The 19,462-nt window shown below is 48.1% G+C and overlaps 2 protein-coding genes across 7 annotated transcripts in view; both read left to right on the top strand.

Moving 5' to 3' along the window:
* The window catches only part of PTPN22 (protein tyrosine phosphatase, non-receptor type 22), a 17,903-nt gene extending 5,974 nt beyond the window's left edge, over positions 1-11,929 (top strand). Inside the window, exons 4-21 of the mRNA XM_017821359.1 lie at positions 433-528; positions 944-982; positions 1,386-1,457; positions 1,556-1,615; positions 2,057-2,199; positions 3,016-3,082; positions 4,100-4,177; positions 4,715-4,807; positions 6,115-6,191; positions 7,076-7,776; positions 8,768-8,881; positions 9,018-9,148; positions 9,864-9,891; positions 10,254-10,334; positions 10,628-10,731; positions 11,263-11,293; positions 11,472-11,549; positions 11,833-11,929. Of these exons, the coding sequence (XP_017676848.1) occupies positions 433-528; positions 944-982; positions 1,386-1,457; positions 1,556-1,615; positions 2,057-2,199; positions 3,016-3,082; positions 4,100-4,177; positions 4,715-4,807; positions 6,115-6,191; positions 7,076-7,776; positions 8,768-8,881; positions 9,018-9,148; positions 9,864-9,891; positions 10,254-10,334; positions 10,628-10,731; positions 11,263-11,293; positions 11,472-11,549; positions 11,833-11,897 (2,058 nt within the window). The 3' untranslated portion in view covers positions 11,898-11,929. The remainder of the gene's footprint in view (positions 1-432; positions 529-943; positions 983-1,385; positions 1,458-1,555; positions 1,616-2,056; positions 2,200-3,015; positions 3,083-4,099; positions 4,178-4,714; positions 4,808-6,114; positions 6,192-7,075; positions 7,777-8,767; positions 8,882-9,017; positions 9,149-9,863; positions 9,892-10,253; positions 10,335-10,627; positions 10,732-11,262; positions 11,294-11,471; positions 11,550-11,832) is intronic.
* Positions 11,930-13,615: 1,686 nt separating this feature from the next.
* Positions 13,616-19,462, top strand: part of LOC108500434 (putative homeodomain transcription factor 1) — a 30,251-nt gene continuing 24,404 nt past the window's right edge. For 3 of the 6 annotated variants that reach the window (XM_017821350.1, XM_017821352.1, XM_017821351.1), the window contains exons 1-2: positions 13,949-14,084; positions 17,296-17,966. In XM_017821350.1, coding sequence (XP_017676839.1) covers positions 13,964-14,084; positions 17,296-17,966 — 792 coding nt within the window. In that variant the 5' untranslated portion in view covers positions 13,949-13,963. Of the gene's footprint in view, positions 13,750-13,948; positions 14,085-14,392; positions 14,484-17,295; positions 17,967-19,462 lie in introns of those variants that run through there. The other 3 variants (XM_017821353.1, XM_017821356.1, XM_017821354.1) reach the window with 3 other exon arrangements.

Below are 19,462 nucleotides of genomic sequence, written 5' to 3' on the forward strand. Positions count from 1 at the left end.
AGACAGACAGACAGATAGATGGATAGATAGGTAGATAGATAGACTTCCTTCATTCTCCATGACAGTGATCCAGGGATCTGTGCAATCCATCTGGAGAAGAACAGGCCTTACCAACCCTTCCCAACAGACCTTCACGGTTCATTCTTTGGCACCAGCTGTGGCCACGTCACCTCCAAGCTCCCAGATGCACTGCAAGAGCTGGTGGTGGTCTCTGGGAGCAGCCCCAACCCAGCTCCCTGGTCTGGCCCTCCCTTTGGGAGGTTTGCACACCGTTGTTTGATTTATTGTAGGTGCCTAAAATTCAGCTGTATGAAAGTCCTTCTAAATCCTTAACAGGCTCATTGAATAAGGTCAGATTCAGAGGGAGGAATGACTTTATTTCTGCTGGTGAACTATGCACAGATGTCTCCATGTCTGGTTTAAATGTTCTAGGGTGTCTATGGGCCAAGAGCATACATTGCAACCCAGGGTCCTCTCCCCACTACTGTCATTGACTTTTGGAGGATGATTTGGGAGTATGAAGTCCTGGTAAGGTGCAGATTTATATTTAAAATTTATATGTTTGGGAGGATTTTGTTTGGTTTGGTTTGGTTGTTTTGTTTTTTCTTTTAAGAAAAGTTGTCCATACAGGCAGAAGTCCTTTGTGGGTCAGAGGGAGCTGAAGGGTTTTACTCCAGATGTTGTGTGTGCCCCAAATCCCTCCCATCAGCCTCCTGTGCCAGGAATCTGCTGGTGGCTGTCTCTGCCTTCGGGCTCTGGGTGGGAAGGTCCTTATGCCTGGGGCTGTGGGTGATGGTCCCTGTTTTGCAGTTGTGGCTGAGGGGAAAGAGCAGCCCACAGAACCTCCTCATTGCTGATAAAGACCTGCAAGGGATGAGTTTGATTTCACTGCCTGGATAAGGAACTTGTGTTCAGGCTTCTCTAATGAACCTTCTTTCTGCAGGTTGTGGTCATGGCTTGTATGGAGTTTGAAATGGGGAAGGTGAGTGGTGTGTCAGAGGTGGCCTCTGCTGTGACAGTGCCAGGGCAGGGTGAGAGGAGCAGCTTTTTATTAAATCTCATTAGTGACAGCGAGTTTCTGTTTGATATGAGCTGTTTTCTGAGTCTCCAGCTGCAAATGGTCTAGTGGGAGGTGTCCCTGCCCTTGGCAGGGGGGGTGGAACGAGATGACCTTTAAAGTGCCTTCCAACCCAAACCCTTCTGTGACTGTGAAATTCTTAAGCTGTTTCCAGTAGCATAAAGAGCCTCTCTGGAAAGGAGAGTGGTGGCTCCAGGGAAGGGGAGGCTGGAGCTGCCCAGCAACGTGAATTTTCTCCTGAAAACTGAGACAGGAGCATGGCTGGGCCAGCGGGGAATAACCAAACACATCCTGCTTCTCCCAACAGAAGAAGTGTGAGCGGTACTGGGCGGAGGTGGAGGGCTCTCCCCTGCACTGCGGCCCCTTCTCCATCACCTGTGTGAGTGCAGCCCCCACAGCACCGTGTCCTGCCCCAGCACCTGCCCCAGCACCCCGTGGCACCCACTGGAAATGTGACTCTGACTTCTCGTTCTGCAGGAAGCCGAGGAGAAGAGGAATGAGTACGTGATCAGGGCTTTGAAGGTGACCTTCAACGGGGTAAGCAGGAAAGGTCAAGGCAGGAAGCTCATCTTGGATGGCTTTATTATATAAATAATATATTCAGATACGGTACATTTTGTGCAGAAAATTTCATGCTGGTCAGGCTGCTGATTTAGATTTGACAGTAGTTGAGGGAACAAAGAAAGCAAAAAATTAGTTACCTCAAACGCCAGCTTCTGAAGCTGTTTGTCGGTTGTGGCAATAAGTGAAGCCAACAGGTAACGTCAAGAATGTCATAAAATGGCTTCTTCAGCAAAACCAGCAGCAAACTGCTCCTCTGCCCTTTGCCTGCTGGTGTAGGCAGGACCTGGAGATGTCTGCAGCAACCCAGCTTCCCCTTGCCATGCCAACACCCCTGTCTGTGCCTGCAGGAGCTGTGGCAGCGTCCCCTCGGTGGCACGGGCTGCCCCAGCCCCTGCCAGCTCTCTCCTCTTGCAGGTGACCCGCACCACCCACCAGTTCCACTACAAAAACTGGCCAGACCACCACGTCCCCTCCTCCATTGACCCCATCCTGGAGCTCATCAGGGAGATTCGCTGCTACCAGCCGGATGACAGTGTCCCTGTCTGCATCCACTGCAGGTGGGTGAGGTGGCTACCACTGGGGGAGGGCTGCTGGCCCCCTGGAGCCCCATGCTCCTGCTTCCCAAGTGGCCACAGGTGATGGCAGCTGGCCAAGCCCTCAGCCAAGCTCCTCTTGTGGGAAGCCCTAAGGCAAAGGGGTCCTCTGAGGACAGCTGGCATGGCCGGGTGACAGGGAAGGAGACAGGTAGCAGCAGGCCAGCAATAGAATCATAGAATCATGGCATTTTTCAGCTTGGAAAAGACCTTTAAAATGATCAAGTCCAACCATTGACCCAGTACTGCCAAGGCCACCACTAAACCACATCCCCACATCTACATGTCTTTTACATTCCTCCAAGGATGTGACTTCACCACTGCCCTGGGAAGCTGTGCCAGGGCTGGGCAACCCTCTTGGTGAAGAAAGTTTTCCTAATATCCAATCTAAACCTCCCCTGGCACAACCCGAGGCTGTTTCCTCTTGTCCTGTCGCGTGTTACTTGGAGAAGAGGCTGACCCCCACCTGGCTACCACCTCCTTGTGGCTGTGGAGAGTGAGAAGGTCTAGTTAAGAGATCACCAACTCTGGGCATGTCCATGTGTGGCTGATCACCACAGGGGGACTGAGAACTGTTTTCAGGGGACAAGCTGTGCCTCCCAGCCCGCAGCAAAGCCGGGGGCTTCACCCTACATGGGGTGAAGCTCAGCAGGGCTGTCATGCAGGTCTGCACCTTCTGCTGTGTGGGACAGGAGGGTCACAGGTGGCTGTGGGTCTTCTCCAAATGTCCTTGTCAGCAAGCACAGGGTGCCCCCCGTGACGCTGTGGCTGTCGTTGCAGTGCTGGCTGTGGCAGGACGGGCGTCATCTGTGCCATCGACTACACGCAGAAGCTGCTGCAGGACGGGGTGAGTGCCAGCCCTCGGCACCTTCAGATGGCACCTGCACCCCCCTGGCTCTCCCTCGCCTCCTCTGTCCCTTTCCCCCCCTCTGACTGCATATTTCAGGTGACAGCCATGAACACAAGCTCCCTGCAGCCTGAGTGGGGAGCAGCGGTGGCCAAACTGATGCTCCATTCCCAGCCTGTGCTGCTTCTCCTCTTCAGGCTCTTCCACTGCTCCTGCCCCATCCCGATGGGACAGCATCACACCAACGGGGCAGAATCCCCCCTCCATTGCTCCCTCTGGCCAGACCTTCACCTCACAGCACTTGGCTCTGCTCTGACCTTCACTCTTCAATGCAACTTCAGTGTCTATATTTGTCTCTCTGCACTTACACATCAGATACCCAGTGTTTCCAGACTAACACCTTGTTTCACTCTGACTCTTCAATTTTGATGTGGGGGCAATAATCCCTGGCCCCAGGGCAGGTTGCTGGGACTCAGAGTAGGGGCTGCTGTGTTCTGTTCCACAGTTCCCTAAACCAAACCCACCCATCTGGGTTTCGTGTCCTTCGTGCTTTCCACAGATGTTACCAGGGCTGTTGTAAAAGGGTATTTTCTGTGGAGTGTGAGACAGGAGGGAGAAGGCTTGCAATAAAAAATGGCTCTTTAAGCAGCTCCTTTGTTAAAAATACTTGCAATAGGAGGCCTGGATTTCAGACACTGCTCTAAAGTGCATCATGGCTTGGAATCTGCTTAGAATTAGAGCTGTCTGTAATTTTGTCAGAGAAATTTTAGAAATCATGGAAAGACTTGGGTTGGAAGGGACCTTAAAGCTCATCTCATTCCACCCCTGTCATAGGCAGGGACACCTTCCACTAGCCCAGGTTACTCCAAGCCCTGTCCAACCTGGCCTTGGACACTTCTCTGGGCAACCTGTGCCAGGGCCTCAGTGCCCTCTCAGGGAAGAATTCCTTCCCAAAATTTAATCCAGATTTCTCCTCTTTTAATTTAAAACCACTTCATCTTCTACCCTTCTCGCAAGATTGTTCCAGTGAACTTCAGCGTGTTCAGCCTGATCCAGGAGATGCGCACGCAGAGGCCCTGCCTCGTGCAGACCAAGGTATGGCTGGGAAATCTCCCCCATCCTGGGACCTCACCTTTTCCCCAGGAGGGTTCACAGCATGGAAACCCGGAGTGTTTGTGGTGATGGGAGCTGGGGCGTGAAGATGTTCTGCAAAGTCCCTTTTTTGAACAGAAGGGTGATTTTGCAGAAATTAATTTGGTAGCTGACCATTTCCTCGTGGGCAGCTGGGACAGTGCTTGCAGAGTGACTTATTGAAGGCTTACACTGTGAAACAAGGCACTGTCCAGGAAATAAAGTGGGAACTTTTCTCTGCTGAGGCAGCCTGAAGAGGAAGCTTGGTGCAGAGCAGCATTGTTTGTGCACCCAAAAAACCCCCAAAGGCTTCAGTCTGAGCCCTGTGATAGTTGTGGCTTCTGCCTCTTCTGAGAATTCACACCCTGCCAACAGACAGGAAAGTGGCAGCTTCTCTCAGGGGTGATGCTTCATTTGGGCAGAGGTGACCATTTACAGGGACCTCAGGTGCTGGCACTCATGCTTATTTGTCTGCAATTTGTTTATTTGTCTGGAATGCAGGAGCAGTATGAGCTGGTTTATGATGTGGTGATTGAGCTCTTCAGAAGGAGGATTAAAGCACTGGATGCCCAGAAAGATTCTGCTGATTCCCAGGTAAAAGTCCCAGGACAAACACCCTGCCTCTAATCTCGATTCCTGCTGCAGGCCTGGGATCAATCCCCATGTTTTCTGCTCCCCTTGATGCCCAAATTGAGTCTCTTTTGAAGCTGACCCATGAGAATCCAGCTCTGAACGTGCAATGCTTATCACAAACAACACCTAAATTTTTCTTTGGTCCTCAAACCATTTTATATTTTCTATATACTTACATAATTGCTTAATACCACGAGTGAATAGAAAAGCACCAGCTCACTACAGTAGTGGCTGATTTCCATGGGGATGTGCCAGTGGAACTTGTCTTCAGGAAGTGTTTCTGAGCAACGGGGTGACTTTAGTCCAGGTTGGGAAGGTCCAGGTTGGGAAGCTTGGGAACACAAGGTGGTGTGGCTGAAAGTGTTACCTGCTGGTGTGCTAGTGAGGCAATCAGCACTACAGCCCCTCTGTGGGAGAGAGGAGGGTAAAATATCTGGTGAAAAAACATGGCAAAGTCTTTCAAATCCGCTGCACCTTCAAGGAGAAATGATGTGGTCTTGGTATGCATATAAACAGGAATATCCAAAACATCCCTGGCTAAGCTTTTCTTTGCTCTTGCTGCTCTGTGGCTGCTGGAATGAGCCTCACTGTTCCTGTGTAGCTGTTTGAATGCAGATGAAGTAAATGCATTGACATTCTCTGAGCTCATTTGCTCAGAGCCTTTTATCTAAAGAATCGGGAAGAGGATCCTATGATGGGATTTCTGCCTCAGTCTTGACATAGGATTTGCAGGATGTCCCAAGCCAGAGCTGAGTGAGAAAAGAGCTGGAAACCCCCTTTCTTTGTGTGTGTTATGGACAGGCTGTGAGCAGAAGAGATGCAGGACTGAGTTGACATTAAATGCAGAGAATGTTTCAAGTCCGGTGGTGGTTTTGCACCTCCTGCCCAAACCTCTCAGCCCCTCAAACCTCCCCGTCCTCTGAGAGCACGGGGGATGGCCATGAGCTGGTGTCACAGGTGAAACCAGCACCCAACTTGCCTGGCCACACGCCCACATGGGCTCCTGAAGGCAGAGAACTCTGCACAGGCTGCTGGGCACAGCTGGATGGTTGTAGGGCTTGCTGTACCCTCATTCCAAACTGCTCTTCAGGAGATTCTGTCCACAGTTTTCAGCTCCAACTTAGGTGTTTTCAAGTTGGTGCTTGTCATTGCCCAACTGTATTAATAATTAAAAGTAGTTGGCGCAAATTCCAGCTCCTGAAGCACCATGTTGGTGTTCTTTGCATTCTCCCTGCTCACTCTTGTTTCCCAAACTTTCCTTTCCCTAGGTACGAGCAGGGCCTCCTGCACCCAAGCCAGTCCTGACTCCAGTGGAAGACATTTATGGTCTGAGTTTACTCACCTGGTAAGGCCACAGCACCACTGTCCCTGGGTTGGTATTTGTCCCACTTTGACTCTCATGTTTGTTCCTACCATAATTCATAGAATTCTAAGACCATTGAGTCCAACCCTTAATGCAGCACTGCCAGATCCAACACTAAACCACGTCCCCAAGTGTCACATCTACATGGTTTTGGAACACTTCCAGGGACAGTGATTCTACCACTTTCCTGGGCAGCATATTCAAATGCCTGATCACCCTCTCAGTGAAGAAATTTTCCCTAATTTCCTGATGATTCCTGCTCTTCTCCCTGATGTGGCTCTGAGGCTGCCTCAGCCCCTTCCCTCTTTGCCATCACCTGTCCCCCTGTTCTGCCCTGGGATCTGCTTCACTTTGTGCTTATGTGGTGTTTCACATATGAATTGAAAACAGTATAAAAATGGCTCATGCACTTGGAAACACCCCAGAGCTGGGTCATCCCAACCCTCTGCCAGGCAGTGTGCACCCCACAGGGTGCCCCCAGACTGGTCCCACCTTCCCTCTGCACGTGCTGCTCCAGTGCCTCTTGCTGCAGGAATAGCAGTCCTGAGGAGTCCAACTTCCCAACACAGGCAGCTTCCGTGGGTGGTGGGATCTCTGTGGGCAAGTTTTGGGTTGCAGTGTCTGCTCTCTGTAAATAATTTTGCTTTTTGGCACAGTTTACTGGAGTAAAGGGGCCTCCTCTGTTCACCATTTAACTGTGTTCAAGTGGGGCACAGTCCTTCCCTGCACTCCTTGCTGGAGGCTGAGCTGAGGGAATTCCTGAGGGAATTGCTCCTGGGAGCAATGGGGTGGGCTTTGTTAGTAGGTTAACAGGGTTTTCTGAGCACTCCATGGCTTTGACTCCTCATCATGGTGCTTTGTTGCAGCTCAGAGCGAGAGGAGCGTGACGTGCACCAACATCTTCCTCCAGTGGCACAAAGCAAAGCGTCCCTGCCATCTCCGTGTGCCCCAGGAGCACAGGACAGCTCTGGCCGTGGAGTTCCCCCCATCAGACAGGCCTTCTTTGGTGCTCTGAACTTCATCAGCTGCAGGAAGGCAGCTCCTGCCGAGCGAGGAGGGGCTGGGGACGCCCCTCGGAAACGCCGCAGCTGGGAGCTGGACCCGGACCCCAAGGGAGCAGGAGGGAGGGGGCCTGGTGGCAGAGCACCTCTGACATGGACTGCATCGACCCCTTTAGTGCTGGGGCAGCGGGAAGAAGACTGGGAATGGGATGGAAGGGGCGCCAAGCCTGTTTGGAGTTCACAGTGGCCGAACGCTGGTCACTCAAGCTTCCAGGATGGATTTTCCCCTGTGGACCTGAACCCCTCCAGACGAGAACCAGATGGCCCCCCAAGCCACAGCAACCATGGGCAATGCCCTTACCCTTATCTCTGCTCAGCAGAAGATCCCTACTTCTCATCACTCTCTCCAGACGACCCCGTGTCCCCAGTGTTTTCCGAGTGCTTTGTGGAGGGGCAGGACGAGCTTCTTCCTTCTTGTGCTGCCAGTGCCCCACTGCAGCCCTCCATAGCCAGCTCCCCACTGTCCCACCACGCTCCCCTGGATGAGGAGAGGATGTCCCCAGCAAGTAAGTGCTGCAGGGCTGGGATCACTCTGGATTGTTGGAGGGAGCAGATGGTGTGGTTTTTTGATGTCCAGGCTGCTCCTCAGGACTGTGCTCCTATGGGAGCTGAGGGAACAACCAGTTTCATCCTCACACTCTTTTCATCCTGCCTTAATTTTTTCCCATAAACAACATTTTTTGGAACAGCGTGATTTCGGGGTTTGCATTAGTACACAGTGGTTCAGAGCAGCTGTGTAATGCAAACCTTGGAACAGCTCTCACGGGGAGGCGGGGGCTGGTGCTGACCAATTCTTACAACAAAAAAGCATTCAGAAAGCTCCCAGACGTGGTTTTCTCTGAGGATGCAGTTTCCAGGTCAAAACCCACTGCTTTCTGCAAAATGTCTTGCAGGGGGACACTGAAATCTTAGTGAGAGTGAGAGAACCGGGAATCAGAGTCCTGAGCAACCTGATCTAGTGGGTGACACCCTCACCCATGGCAGGGAGTTGGAACCAGATGGTTTTTAAGGTCCTTTCCAACCCAAACCATTCTATGATTTTATGATTCAACGTAAGTGTTTTGCCCAGATCTTGTGGCCTTAAGACCATCATTCTCCATGTGAGAAAGGCAGAACTATTCCTTGGCCCACTCAGACACTTCATTTTGCCTGCAGCTTTGGCATTTGCTCCGCTTTGTGCTGCTCAGGCCCTTCAGCATTCAAGGTCACAAAAACATGCTCGTTATCCAGGTGCTCCTGGGAAGTTCTGGGAGTTGCAGCACAAGCCGAGCAGCAGCAGTTCCACCAGCTGTTCATCATCTTCCCCAGCCCAGTGGGAATTCTGCTGCCAGCTCCGATGGAGGTCTGTCCCTGAGGCCACGTGGCTGGTCAACTGGTGCTGAGATTCTCTGGATTTTTAACCCCAGTTTAGAGGTGTTTAACCATCACCTCTGGAGCGTGGCAGGGCAGGAGCAGTGTCATGCCATGCAGGTGACCTGTCCGTGTCTCTCCATGCAGGTGACCTGTCCGTGTCTTTCCAATTACCCACCCTGCCACAGCCAGAGGATGACGATGATCCCCCACCCCTGCCCCAGCGCACCCCCGAGTCCTTTATTGTGGCCAGTGACCCGGGTAAGTGCATCCAACAATGTTAAATGTGGAGCACTGAGGGACCAGCCAACGTTTGTTGTTCCGTAGCGTCCGGCAGTGGCTGTGCTCCAGCGGCCTGGGGAGAGAAATGACCTCTCCTGTGTTCAATTGCTTCCAGGACAATTTCCTCTGGCCACTTCTGATTTTCAGCTTCCAGACAGAAATCCGAATATCGGGACCTCTTGGGAGTGGAGTGGTGAGACTCACTCAGAGGGCCTTCATGACTCTGTGAGGCTGAGACCATGTAAGGTAAGTAAGTGGCTTTTTATCTCTTCTCCAGCACTATCCCTATGCTATTTTCCTTATCACGTTTCCTTCTGTGAGGAAGACCCTAGTTTTGGCACTTTGTACTTTCCATAAATTACTTCATAGAATCACACAATCCCAGAATGGTTTGGGTGGGAAGGGGTCTTAAAGCCCATCTCATCCCACCCCCTGCCATGGGCAAGGACACCTTCCACTATACCAGGTTGCTCCAAGCCCCGTCCAACCTGGCCTTGGACATTTCCAGGGATTTCAGGGCTCAGGACTGGAAGGAAGATATGGCCTCAACCAGGCTCCTCCTCATCAACACCTACTTTACTCCATCAACATCTACTTTACTCCAAACATTATTTTTGTGGGCCCTAAGTCCCATACAAGGTAATAAACATATTGTCCCTCATTTAGAGGAGGATAATGAAGACAGGAGGTTGGTGGTCCACTGAAGTTCACACAGCCCTGTGGAATAAGCAGGAGCTGAACGAAATGTAGGCATCTCTTGATCATCCCATAGCTGACTGACAGCTCTGTGGAGTGAAAGGATAAGGCACAAGTCTGTCTTCCATTACACGAGCGTAGGGGTGTGTATGGGAGGGTGTTTGCACATCACATCCTTTCCTCTTCTCTGGCTTCCTTGTGTGCAAGAGGAGGACATTTGGTAGTGGGAATTTTAAATACCTGCCTTGTTTTTTTTTGTTTTCAGAGTGTGAAGCTTCGGAGCCCCCCGAGAGGTATAAGTTTAACGCTGCAATAATCTTTAGAATTAAGATCTGCTTTTTGCTGAAGCTGCCTTGTTTAGTGAATGTCCTTAGGATCTGTGCTTAGTCTGATGGAAATTTTGTGTTGCTAAATAGTTCTGGAACTAAATACTTCTAACCAGAACTAGACAGTTCTGCAACCAAAGGAATTGGCAGTTTTATATTTCCTAGTCGGCTCCTGCCTCATCCCATACATGAGGATGTTCCTTGCAGCCTCCTCTTCTGCTGCATGTTGTGTGTTTCCTCTGAGACAACTGAGATATGTTGGTTGGTTATAAAATACATTTTTTTTTTTTCAAGCTAGGTAGCCTACTCTTTTATCTTTGCTTTCTCAGAGACAACCTGGGATCGCTCTGACTCTCCTCCCCCGCTTCCTGAAAGAACCCCGGAGTCGTTTGTTCTCACTGAGGCAGCAAGTGAGTGCTGAGCTCTTTTCTCAGGATGTAACTGAGGTTTTATATTCACACCTAAACCTGTGGATAGCTGAGATCGTGGCCCACTGGTTCAAAGCATTACCAGGTAGTGCTTCAGGCCTTCAGGGCAGGAGAGTTCAGCAGATACAAAGAAAACAAACACAACCAGGGGACTTGCTGGAAATTTCTAAAAGTGGTGCATTGGAGGAAATGAAAAACAACAACAAAGCACTTAGGAAAAAGCAGGAGGATTTGTGAATGACCACTGAAAACACATGTATGATGTATGTTCCCAGGTCTGCAGCCTGCTGCAAGAAATTCCTCGAGTCCTGCGGGTTTGGAGAACAAGGGCTCTGAAACCTCATCCAAAGAGGCCACGAAGTGCTTCAGGAGGAGCAAGGTAAAGGAAACAAAAGAAAAGGTGTTGAGAATGGAGAAGGTGCCAGTGACTGTGTCTTGGAACTCCAGCCACCCGGAGTGCCAGTTCCTCTTGGAGAAAGTTGCTCCAGTAGTGTGTCCTACAAGGGCCGAATCATCATCAGCCTCCTCTTTTTGTGACTCCTGTTAATTATCCTCATGGGCTTGTATTTTGGGATGTTGTGGTTGAGCAGAAAAGCATTTGAGGAAAACAGCAAGGAAAATACAGACTGGAGGCATTTGGGGTGACAAGGAAAAGGCCAGGGGCAGAGGGATTGACACAAGTCTGCTTTTCAGTCTCAGCTGCAGGACACAATGCTTTTTATGAGAATAATACATGTACATTTACCAGTGAATTCCCTTTATCACAGTAGCAGACTATTTATACATGAATATTTATCAGTGTATTTATACATGTCCATTTATCCATGAATTCCCTTTGTCACACCATCTGATCTTCTGCTTCCTACATTTTTTTCCAACAAGCCTTTTCTTTTCTATTTTTTTTTTACAGAGCATGAAAATATTGAAAAATGTGAGAAAAAGTAAGTCTTTAAGGTTAATGTGCATCTTCCCAATGGATTTAAACAAGTATTAAAATACGTGGGATGGAAATATGAAGGACTTTTCCAACGTGAAAGTCCCTCCATATCTGTTATTTTGGAGCAGTTCAGCTCTTCCGGACCAGAGACCAACTGCTCCAATCTCATTTTTTATTTCTAGGCATCTGCAGCCCATCTTCACTGACAAAATCATCAGAGCCTGCCCCAACAAACCCTCTGAGGTCTTTCCTTAACTTTGGTATGTTTTCCCCTTTGTGTTTTGGTGGGAAGAACCTGTGTTTTGACAATCTAAATGCCAGGCGGAACACTAACAAATTACAAGCGTTACAAATAATGTTTTTTGCACATTTACAACTTTATTCACAACTACAGGATGTTGCTTTTCTACTGTATCTTAAAGTTTGGAAAGGAACTGAAATTACTAAGTATTTTCTAATACCTTATTATCTTAAGGAATCACATAATCAGCATCTGTAACATATGGAATATATTGCATTAAAAAAAATGTCGTTTCTTCCTAGGCTTTGCAAATCGATTTTCAAAACCTAAAGGCCCAAGAAATCCACCCTCAACATGGAATATTTAGATGCATTTTATAGACTCGGTGTTGCAGATTTGTGAAGTCCTCCTGAGGCACCTGGAATGCTCATCCCAGTGAGGTTTCCAACAAAATAGACACATCGAAAGCTGTTGCACAGTATTGGCAGATCAGGCACTACTTGCACACTCTTCAGCTGAAGATTTAAAGTGAAGAAGAGTGAAAAAAGGACCAACAGCTTTCAGTTGATTTACAACAGGGTGGAAAGTAAACCTGGGAATAGGTATTTTATCCGAAGAAGGGACATATTTTTGTTGTGTTTTGGAATGGGATCACTTCAAAAGGATGGATTTGAGCCTAAACTGGAGATAGGACCCAGTGAAGACTGTGGAATGATCTGGAAGGCCAACGGAGCAGAATGAAGTGGGTCAAGAGCCTGGATGGTGCAGGCACAGCATCTCTTTGACATCACATTTGTAGGTCTACTGTAATCAAAGACACTTAAATGTTTACATTACTTGGACTAAAAAGTAACTAGCATCCTAGATTTCAGAAATAATTTAAGCTTTCTGTTTGTTTGTTTGTTTTTTTCCATCTAAGCACTTCAGAGAATTTGTCTGGATTTGGGTCAATAGGACTAAGATGGTGATTGATCCCGTATAAATTATATCTGTTTAATTGACCCTGCTGTCCTTCTATCTGAAAAAAAAAAAAATCCCAAACCACCACCACAGCAAGCAAAATATTATTGTTTTTCAAAAAAACGATGCTTTTTAAAAGGATCTGTGCGTCTCCACCACAAAATTTCAGACGGGAACTGGGAAGATGAGATTCCTCACCAGATCCCACTGCTGTTTCTATCCTCAGTGGGGAGGGATAAAGATGCTGAAAACAGCTTTGTATGATTGTTTTCCTGTAAAGACAGAAACAAAACTGGAATATGCGGAATTCGGTCAAGAGGAATGTGCTGACCACTGCTGGAGTAGAAAACTCAAGCTGATTTAAAGCTACTTTTGCTGGAGGAATAGTCAGAACTGCCTCATTTTTCACTCGAGTCGCGGGTTTCCTCAACAGCAGAAACTGGTTTAGTGGAACGTGTCTCTTCCCATGGCAGGGGGTTGGAACGAGATGAGCTTTAATGTCCCTTCCAACCCGAACCACTCTGGGATTCTGTGGGTCTGTGATCCACTGATTTCATTCCCGGGCGGGGATGTCCTCCTCTCCCTGGGTCTCAAAGCCTTCCCTCCTCCGCCCTCCCCGACGGTCGGCGTTTTAACGGATTTAACGTTACAACGGGCGAGAAACACCGTTAAAATAAACGTTATTACCCGCTGCGCCCTCACAGCGCCCGCCCCCCTTCCAGGGCTCCCTCAGCGCTTTCCCGCGCGCGCCCCCCGGCTCACGTGACCCCCGCCCCGCCCGCGCGCGCGCGCACGCGCCCCTACCGGCGACGAACTACCCGTCCCAGGGTGCCCCGCGGGCCGCGCGTGCGCGGCGGCTCCCCGGCGCTCGGGCCATTTAAATGTGTGTGAGGGAGCCCCTGAAATGGCCGCGCAGGTCGCCGCGGTGCCGCGGGCCCCGGAGGAGCCGCCGCCGCCACCGCCCTCAGCGGACCGGCCCGCCCGGCCCCGCGGGCCCCGCCGCCGGCGGGCCGCACCGGGAGAGCCTCCCACCGCCAAGCGGGCCCGCCCGAGCGCGGCGCTGCTGGCCGGGCCCGGCCCGGCGGAGCCGCTGCCCCCGCCCGCCCTGCCCGCCGCGGGGCTCTTCACGTTCTCCCCGCTCAGCCTCCCGCCGCCCGCCGAGCGCCGCCACCACCACCGGCACCACGGCGAGCCCGCCGCGCACAAGGCGAGGCGCGGCAGCCCCGCGGACGGCGCGGCGGGGCGGCCCAGCCAGCGAGGTGAGAGCGCCGGGCGGGGCGCGGTGGGTTCCCCGCGGCGGGCCTGGCCGGGCCGGGCCGGGGCCGCCTGCCCGGGGAGGCAGCGCCGCGGGGCAGCGCCCGGAGCACCTGTGGAGGTGTGAGGGCAGAGGGAGCGCCCCGCGGGCTCGGTGGCCCGTGTCCGGTGGCGTCGTAGAGGGCACGGCGGGGCTGCCCCGCGGGACGGGGCGCGGGGATGGTCCTGGGGCTGCCGGGGCTGCTGCTGTCAGGGTCGCCCTCATCGCAGGTGCAACAGCAACGGCTGCGGGAGCGAAGCGTTCTTCCCTCCGTGTGTCCAGTAACGTATGCTAGAGCTGGTAGTCTGCTGGATTTTTTAATTTATTATTATTTATTTTCTTCAGTAAGAGGGGATCCCATCAACCCCTACAAATATTTATAAGTGGTGTCAGAGGATGGTGCCACACTCTTTTTAGTGACAGGACGAGGAGCAATGGCCATAAATTAAAACACAGCGAGGTCTGCCTCAACATGAGGAAGAACTTCATTACACTGAGGGTGGCAGAGCACTGGAACAGCTGCCCAGGGAGGATGTGGAGTCTTCCTCTCTGGAGACATTCCAGACCCACCTGGATGAGTTCCTGTGTCACCTGCTCCAGGTGACCCTGCCTTGGTCTGGATGATCTCCAGAGATCCCTTCTAATCCTAACAAATCTGTGACTTCTCTAATAGAAAGGCCAAAATATCTCTGGATTTTGGTGCGTGGTGGGCGTGTTTTTGTTTGTTTTGTTGGTTTGTGTTTTGGTTTTTTTTTAACAGCACAGAATGACTCTTCTGTTTCTGCTCGCAAATTTATTGTAGTAAAAGCCTCTTAGTGAGAGCAACGTAGATAAAAAGTAACTGCAAAAGCTGCTGTAATAAAAATACTATGTTGTGAATTATGCTTTTGGAGAGTATGTGAAGGTTTTGTGCCAAAGAAACCAAAGATCCACGTGCTTACAGGAGTCAGGTCTGTAGTGTAAATTCTGGATAGGACTGTCTTAAGAATGGTCAAAACTGTTACTAGGAGAGACTTTTTCTCTGCTGGCTAATGCTTCTACTCCACTGTACTTCAATAATGACTGTAAAAGCTACTGGATTGTAAACTTCTGCAGTGTTATCAATATTTATCAGGCTAGAGTTTGAAGCAGTGTGTCCTTGTAGGCTGGAGTGTCACTGTGTCAGTTCTAACCCAGAATTAAATAAGGCCTCTTTTAATGAGGGCTTAAACAGTGTGAAAATGAGCATCAAAATTCCAGATTTGCAAAGGAAGGCTGTTTGCTAATCTGAAGCTCTTCATTGCTTGCCCTCAGCTGCGTGTGTTGTGGTTTTCAGGAAGGGGCTGGATTTCTTTCCCTGACTATCAGTTTTTATTTTGATGTATAATCTAATTAAACTACCTATTACACTGACTGTACTGTGCTTATCTGTGGCCTCAGGTGACAATGAACACCCCCCCTGGTTTTGCTGTTTAATAGTGGTGCTGGTGTGCTCAGTTATATGATGTCTAATCATTTTGGAGTAGCTGAGTTACTGGCACTGCTGTCACTTGGCCTCGCTGCTGAGCCCATAGTTTAGTGACCTGGCCATAGCTTTTTTCATGTTTGAGGTATTGTAGGCTTTCTGTTTATTTAAAGGAATAATTAAAACTATATTTCCTTCAAGATTGTCAGACGTTATGTTCCCCATAATGTCAGTGTTTAGCTTCGTTTAATACCGTGGTTTCTCACTGTGGTAGTGGGACTCTGCTGTGTTCAGTGGATCCAGCAGCAGCCAGGGCAGCTTTTATGCTGAAGATAGACCACTGGAAGCTCCCAAATGCAAAGATTCCTCAGTATCTGTCTGCTGTTAGGGAATAGCTTCAAACAGGCAGATACTCTGAATTAAAACTACCACATGTGTGGGCTTTTCAAGCGATACCTAAAATGAGAAATGCTTAAAATAAGATACCTTTTACAACCAAAAATTCTTAGAAACATCTATAGGGAAATATTACCAACAGCTCAGTGGCATAAAATTCTTGTTTAGTTCCAGCTTGGAATCTCTGGTCCCACCAGAACAAAGATCCTGTGTGTGACTTGTGTGCTCACTGCAGTGAGAGAAGCAGTGCCTGTACTCGAGAGCTCAGTGTTGAGCAAGCTCGTGCACTTCACTTCCGAGTCTTGCAGAAAACCTTATTCCAAGAACCGTTTTGGTTGACTTCCCAAAACAAGTGATACCACCCTGCTCTTCCTGGTTTCCCTGGCTGGAATAGAAAAAGAATCAGAGCCTTTGCCGTTTGTAAAGGCTACAGCAGCACCGTGAAAACTTGTATTTCAGGTCCTAAGACTATTGTATGGAGTTAAGCAATCGACTCTTTCTTTGCTCCGTGAGTAATTCTGCTGTTCCACCAGGCTGTTAGGAAGGTCACCCATCCCCAGTAACACCAAACCAGTAATGATCTGGTTAATCACTGGGGCTACACTCAAGAACTTGGAGCTGTGTGTATTTATCATGACCCCCTTTCTCATAGAGCAGTGTAACATGTTTTTTCCTTGTAACTTCAAGTGTTACAAGAGAAGGATACCAATTTGCAGCCCAGGAAAGGGAATTTTGTTAACAAAAAGCCCTATGCTGAGGGGAAAACTGCAACTTTAGCTACTGCACCTTCTGGTTGGGTTTTGCCTTCAGCAGCAGGTTGTTCTGATTCCCGTGGCTGTCCTGCTAACAGAGATTTATGGGCATTGTTGGATGAAATAGTTCTTTGATTCGGGCACATTAAAATCTTGTCTTGGGAATTGAGTTTTTAACAGCTGAAGCATCAAGTTTTCTACCTACCTTTGTCACTTGCTAAATGTCATTTAAACTAGTTTTTATTCTTGAAAGATAAGTGGCTTAAACTATTACATTTTGCCTAACAGAGCTACTTCTTTTCATTTTACCTCTCAGGCTTTTACAGGGTGATTAACCTTAAAGAAACCCCCCAAACAGCCTCTTAATTTCTCTCTCTGCATTAACTGAGTAGTTAACTATAAGACTAGCAGCAGATAGCTGAAACTGTGGATGTGATGATCTGGGTCCTTTAATTCAAAAGATCAACAGTCTAGGATTTAAATATTTTTACCTCCTAAATGTCAGTAACACTTGTACCTCTTCAACTGTTCTGTTTTGCTTCTATATCACGTGTCCAAAATCAGGGAAATGTTCTGTAATGAAAGTCTTGATGTCTAAATGTTACACGTGTTGTTTGTCCTCTTCCCCTGCATGGCACTGCCTTAAATGTCAGAAGTTATTAATGTACTTAATTATAGATGTCCTGAAATACAGAATCCTTTTAAAGGCATTCTAATAAATCTGTTAAAAATGGAAATATTTCTAAAATATTAAGCTTGAGTCTTTATTTATGTGGTACTAGAAATACTGCATTTTTGGTTGTCTAAGTCAAAAGTCAGAGTATTACTATTGGTCAGATCAAGTGAGGGGGCTGGATTCTTTTGGGGTGAATATGCTGCAACTGCAGAACTCTGATCTTCTCTTTGTTGTTGCTGCCAGAAACTCCAGACGAAAATGGCAAAACCCAGCGAGCTGACAGTCTTATTATGAAGAAGATAAAGAAAAAAAAGAAAAAGAAACACCGGGAAGATGTGAGGGGGAAACGCCTGAAGATGTACAACAAAGAAGTGCAGACCGTGTGCGCCGGGCTCACCCGCATCGACAAAGAGACTCTGTCTCAAGGACAGTGTGACAGCTTGGAAGTGAACAAGGAATCCTTCAGGTACCTGAAGGATGAGCAGCTCTGCAGACTGAATTTGGGGATGCAGGAGTATCGGATACCCCAGGGAGTACAAACACCGTTTGTGACGCACCAGGAGCACTCTGTTCGCAGCAGCTTCCTGAAAACTGGCACTAAATTTAGTAACTTCATTCACGAGGAGCACCAGTCCAATGGAGGGGCTCTGGTCCTGCATGCCTACATGGATGAACTCTCATTTTTGTCTCCAGTGGAGATGGAGAGATTTGCAGAAGAGTTTCTTGCGTTGTCATTCAGTGAAAATGATAAAAATGCAGCTTACTATGCCTTAGCCATAGTACACGGAGCAGCTGCTTATTTACCAGACTTCCTGGATTACTTTGCTTTTAACTTTCCTAACACTCCAGTGAAAATGGAAATTTTGGGCAAGAAGGACATTGAAACAACAACAATTTCAAATTTTCATTCTCAGGTAAGAACTGTTTACAGGCATAAAAGTTGCACAGCACCTAGATCTGATTAATCTCATTAATCCAGAGCAGGGCTGGCTTAAAATACGTGAGTCACAAATTCGTGTTTTAAGCAGATGAAAAAGACGTGTGCACTGTGACGTTTATTCCTGTTTCTGCTTAAAAGCTCACTGGTAGTTGATGATTCACACCTCAGACACTGCTATCTGTGACCTGAGGAAAGATCTGCACTGATCATCTCTTTCTTCTAAACGTGGGAAAACACTGAGATTGTTCAAAACAACAGCCAAGTCTGTATCGAGAGTTGCAAAGACTGCAAATGCTAACACTTCTTTTTATTCAATAGATCTGGGTTGGTTTTTTTTATTATTATTTATTTTTTTTGCAATAACATTACTTCTCAGGTTTCAGTAAATCATTCACAATTTTTTTTTAAACATCTTAATTCTATCAGCAGCTGATTTTGGGTGTTTAGACTTCCTAGCTTGGAAGTGGTTAGAGTATCTTTTTAATTCCCTTGGACTTTCATTTTATGTGTTACCCTGGTTTCCATAGTAGGCTTAAACTAGCTTAGATTCTGAAACTGTATCTCCATGTAACTTAAATGGGTGCAACAGTAAAAACTAAGTTAATTTCAAGATTCCCGTGTGAAAACTCGTTGGATTTTAATCTTGTGATCAAACTCAAAAATATCTATGAGCGTACAACGAGATTAGAATTTAGATAAATTTATTTGAGATGGAATAAAGCTGCTTTCTGTTTAGTCTGAGAATGGATTCAAACTGCTGATTACTCTTAAACTCTTTATTGAAGACATTAATTACATTCACTGGTTCACCTGTTGGAAGGATAAATCTGAAAGTCTGTAGTGGAGTGCACTTCCCTACTATAGGAATAGACCTTTAGCAACAGATTTTGAAATGTTAATGCTTGTGAATGGGCTGTTTGGATCTCTCCAGGGTTTACCAAATGCTTATAAGCAAGATTTTTATTGGAAAAACAATTACTGCTTTACAGAAAATTCCTGCATGGTCACTGGAGTCTTTGAATACCATTAAATGAATCATTCTGACATTTGGCTTATGAATTTGTTTGACAACAAATAGCTGCTGCTGCACTTATTTTAACCAGCCTCTGTTTCTTGGTCTAAGTAACTCGGTGCTGACAGAGCTGTCAGAGTGCAGAGTAGCCCAAAAACAATCTCTGCTATGGGCAGGAGCACGTGTGCATCTGGGTGCTGCATATGTGAAACCTGTCCCCAGGCTGGGCTTTAAAGTCTTCAGGATCAGTGATATGTCTGTGTTATTTGGTGTCATGATTGCATTCTAACTCAAGTGCATGTGGTGACCACTAAAATGGCTTAACAGAGCCACTGGGATATTTAACAATTGCATTTTTCCTCAGTGAATGTCCTGTGAACATGAATCCTGGTACTATAAATACACATGAGGAATGTATGGTAATAAATAAGAGGCTTTGTTGGGTTATAATCTGCGCT

This window comes from Lepidothrix coronata, unplaced genomic scaffold (genome assembly GCF_001604755.1).
Source record: "Lepidothrix coronata isolate B3197 unplaced genomic scaffold, Lepidothrix_coronata-1.0 Scaffold90, whole genome shotgun sequence".
In the NCBI taxonomy this organism is placed as follows: Eukaryota; Metazoa; Chordata; class Aves; order Passeriformes; family Pipridae; genus Lepidothrix; species Lepidothrix coronata.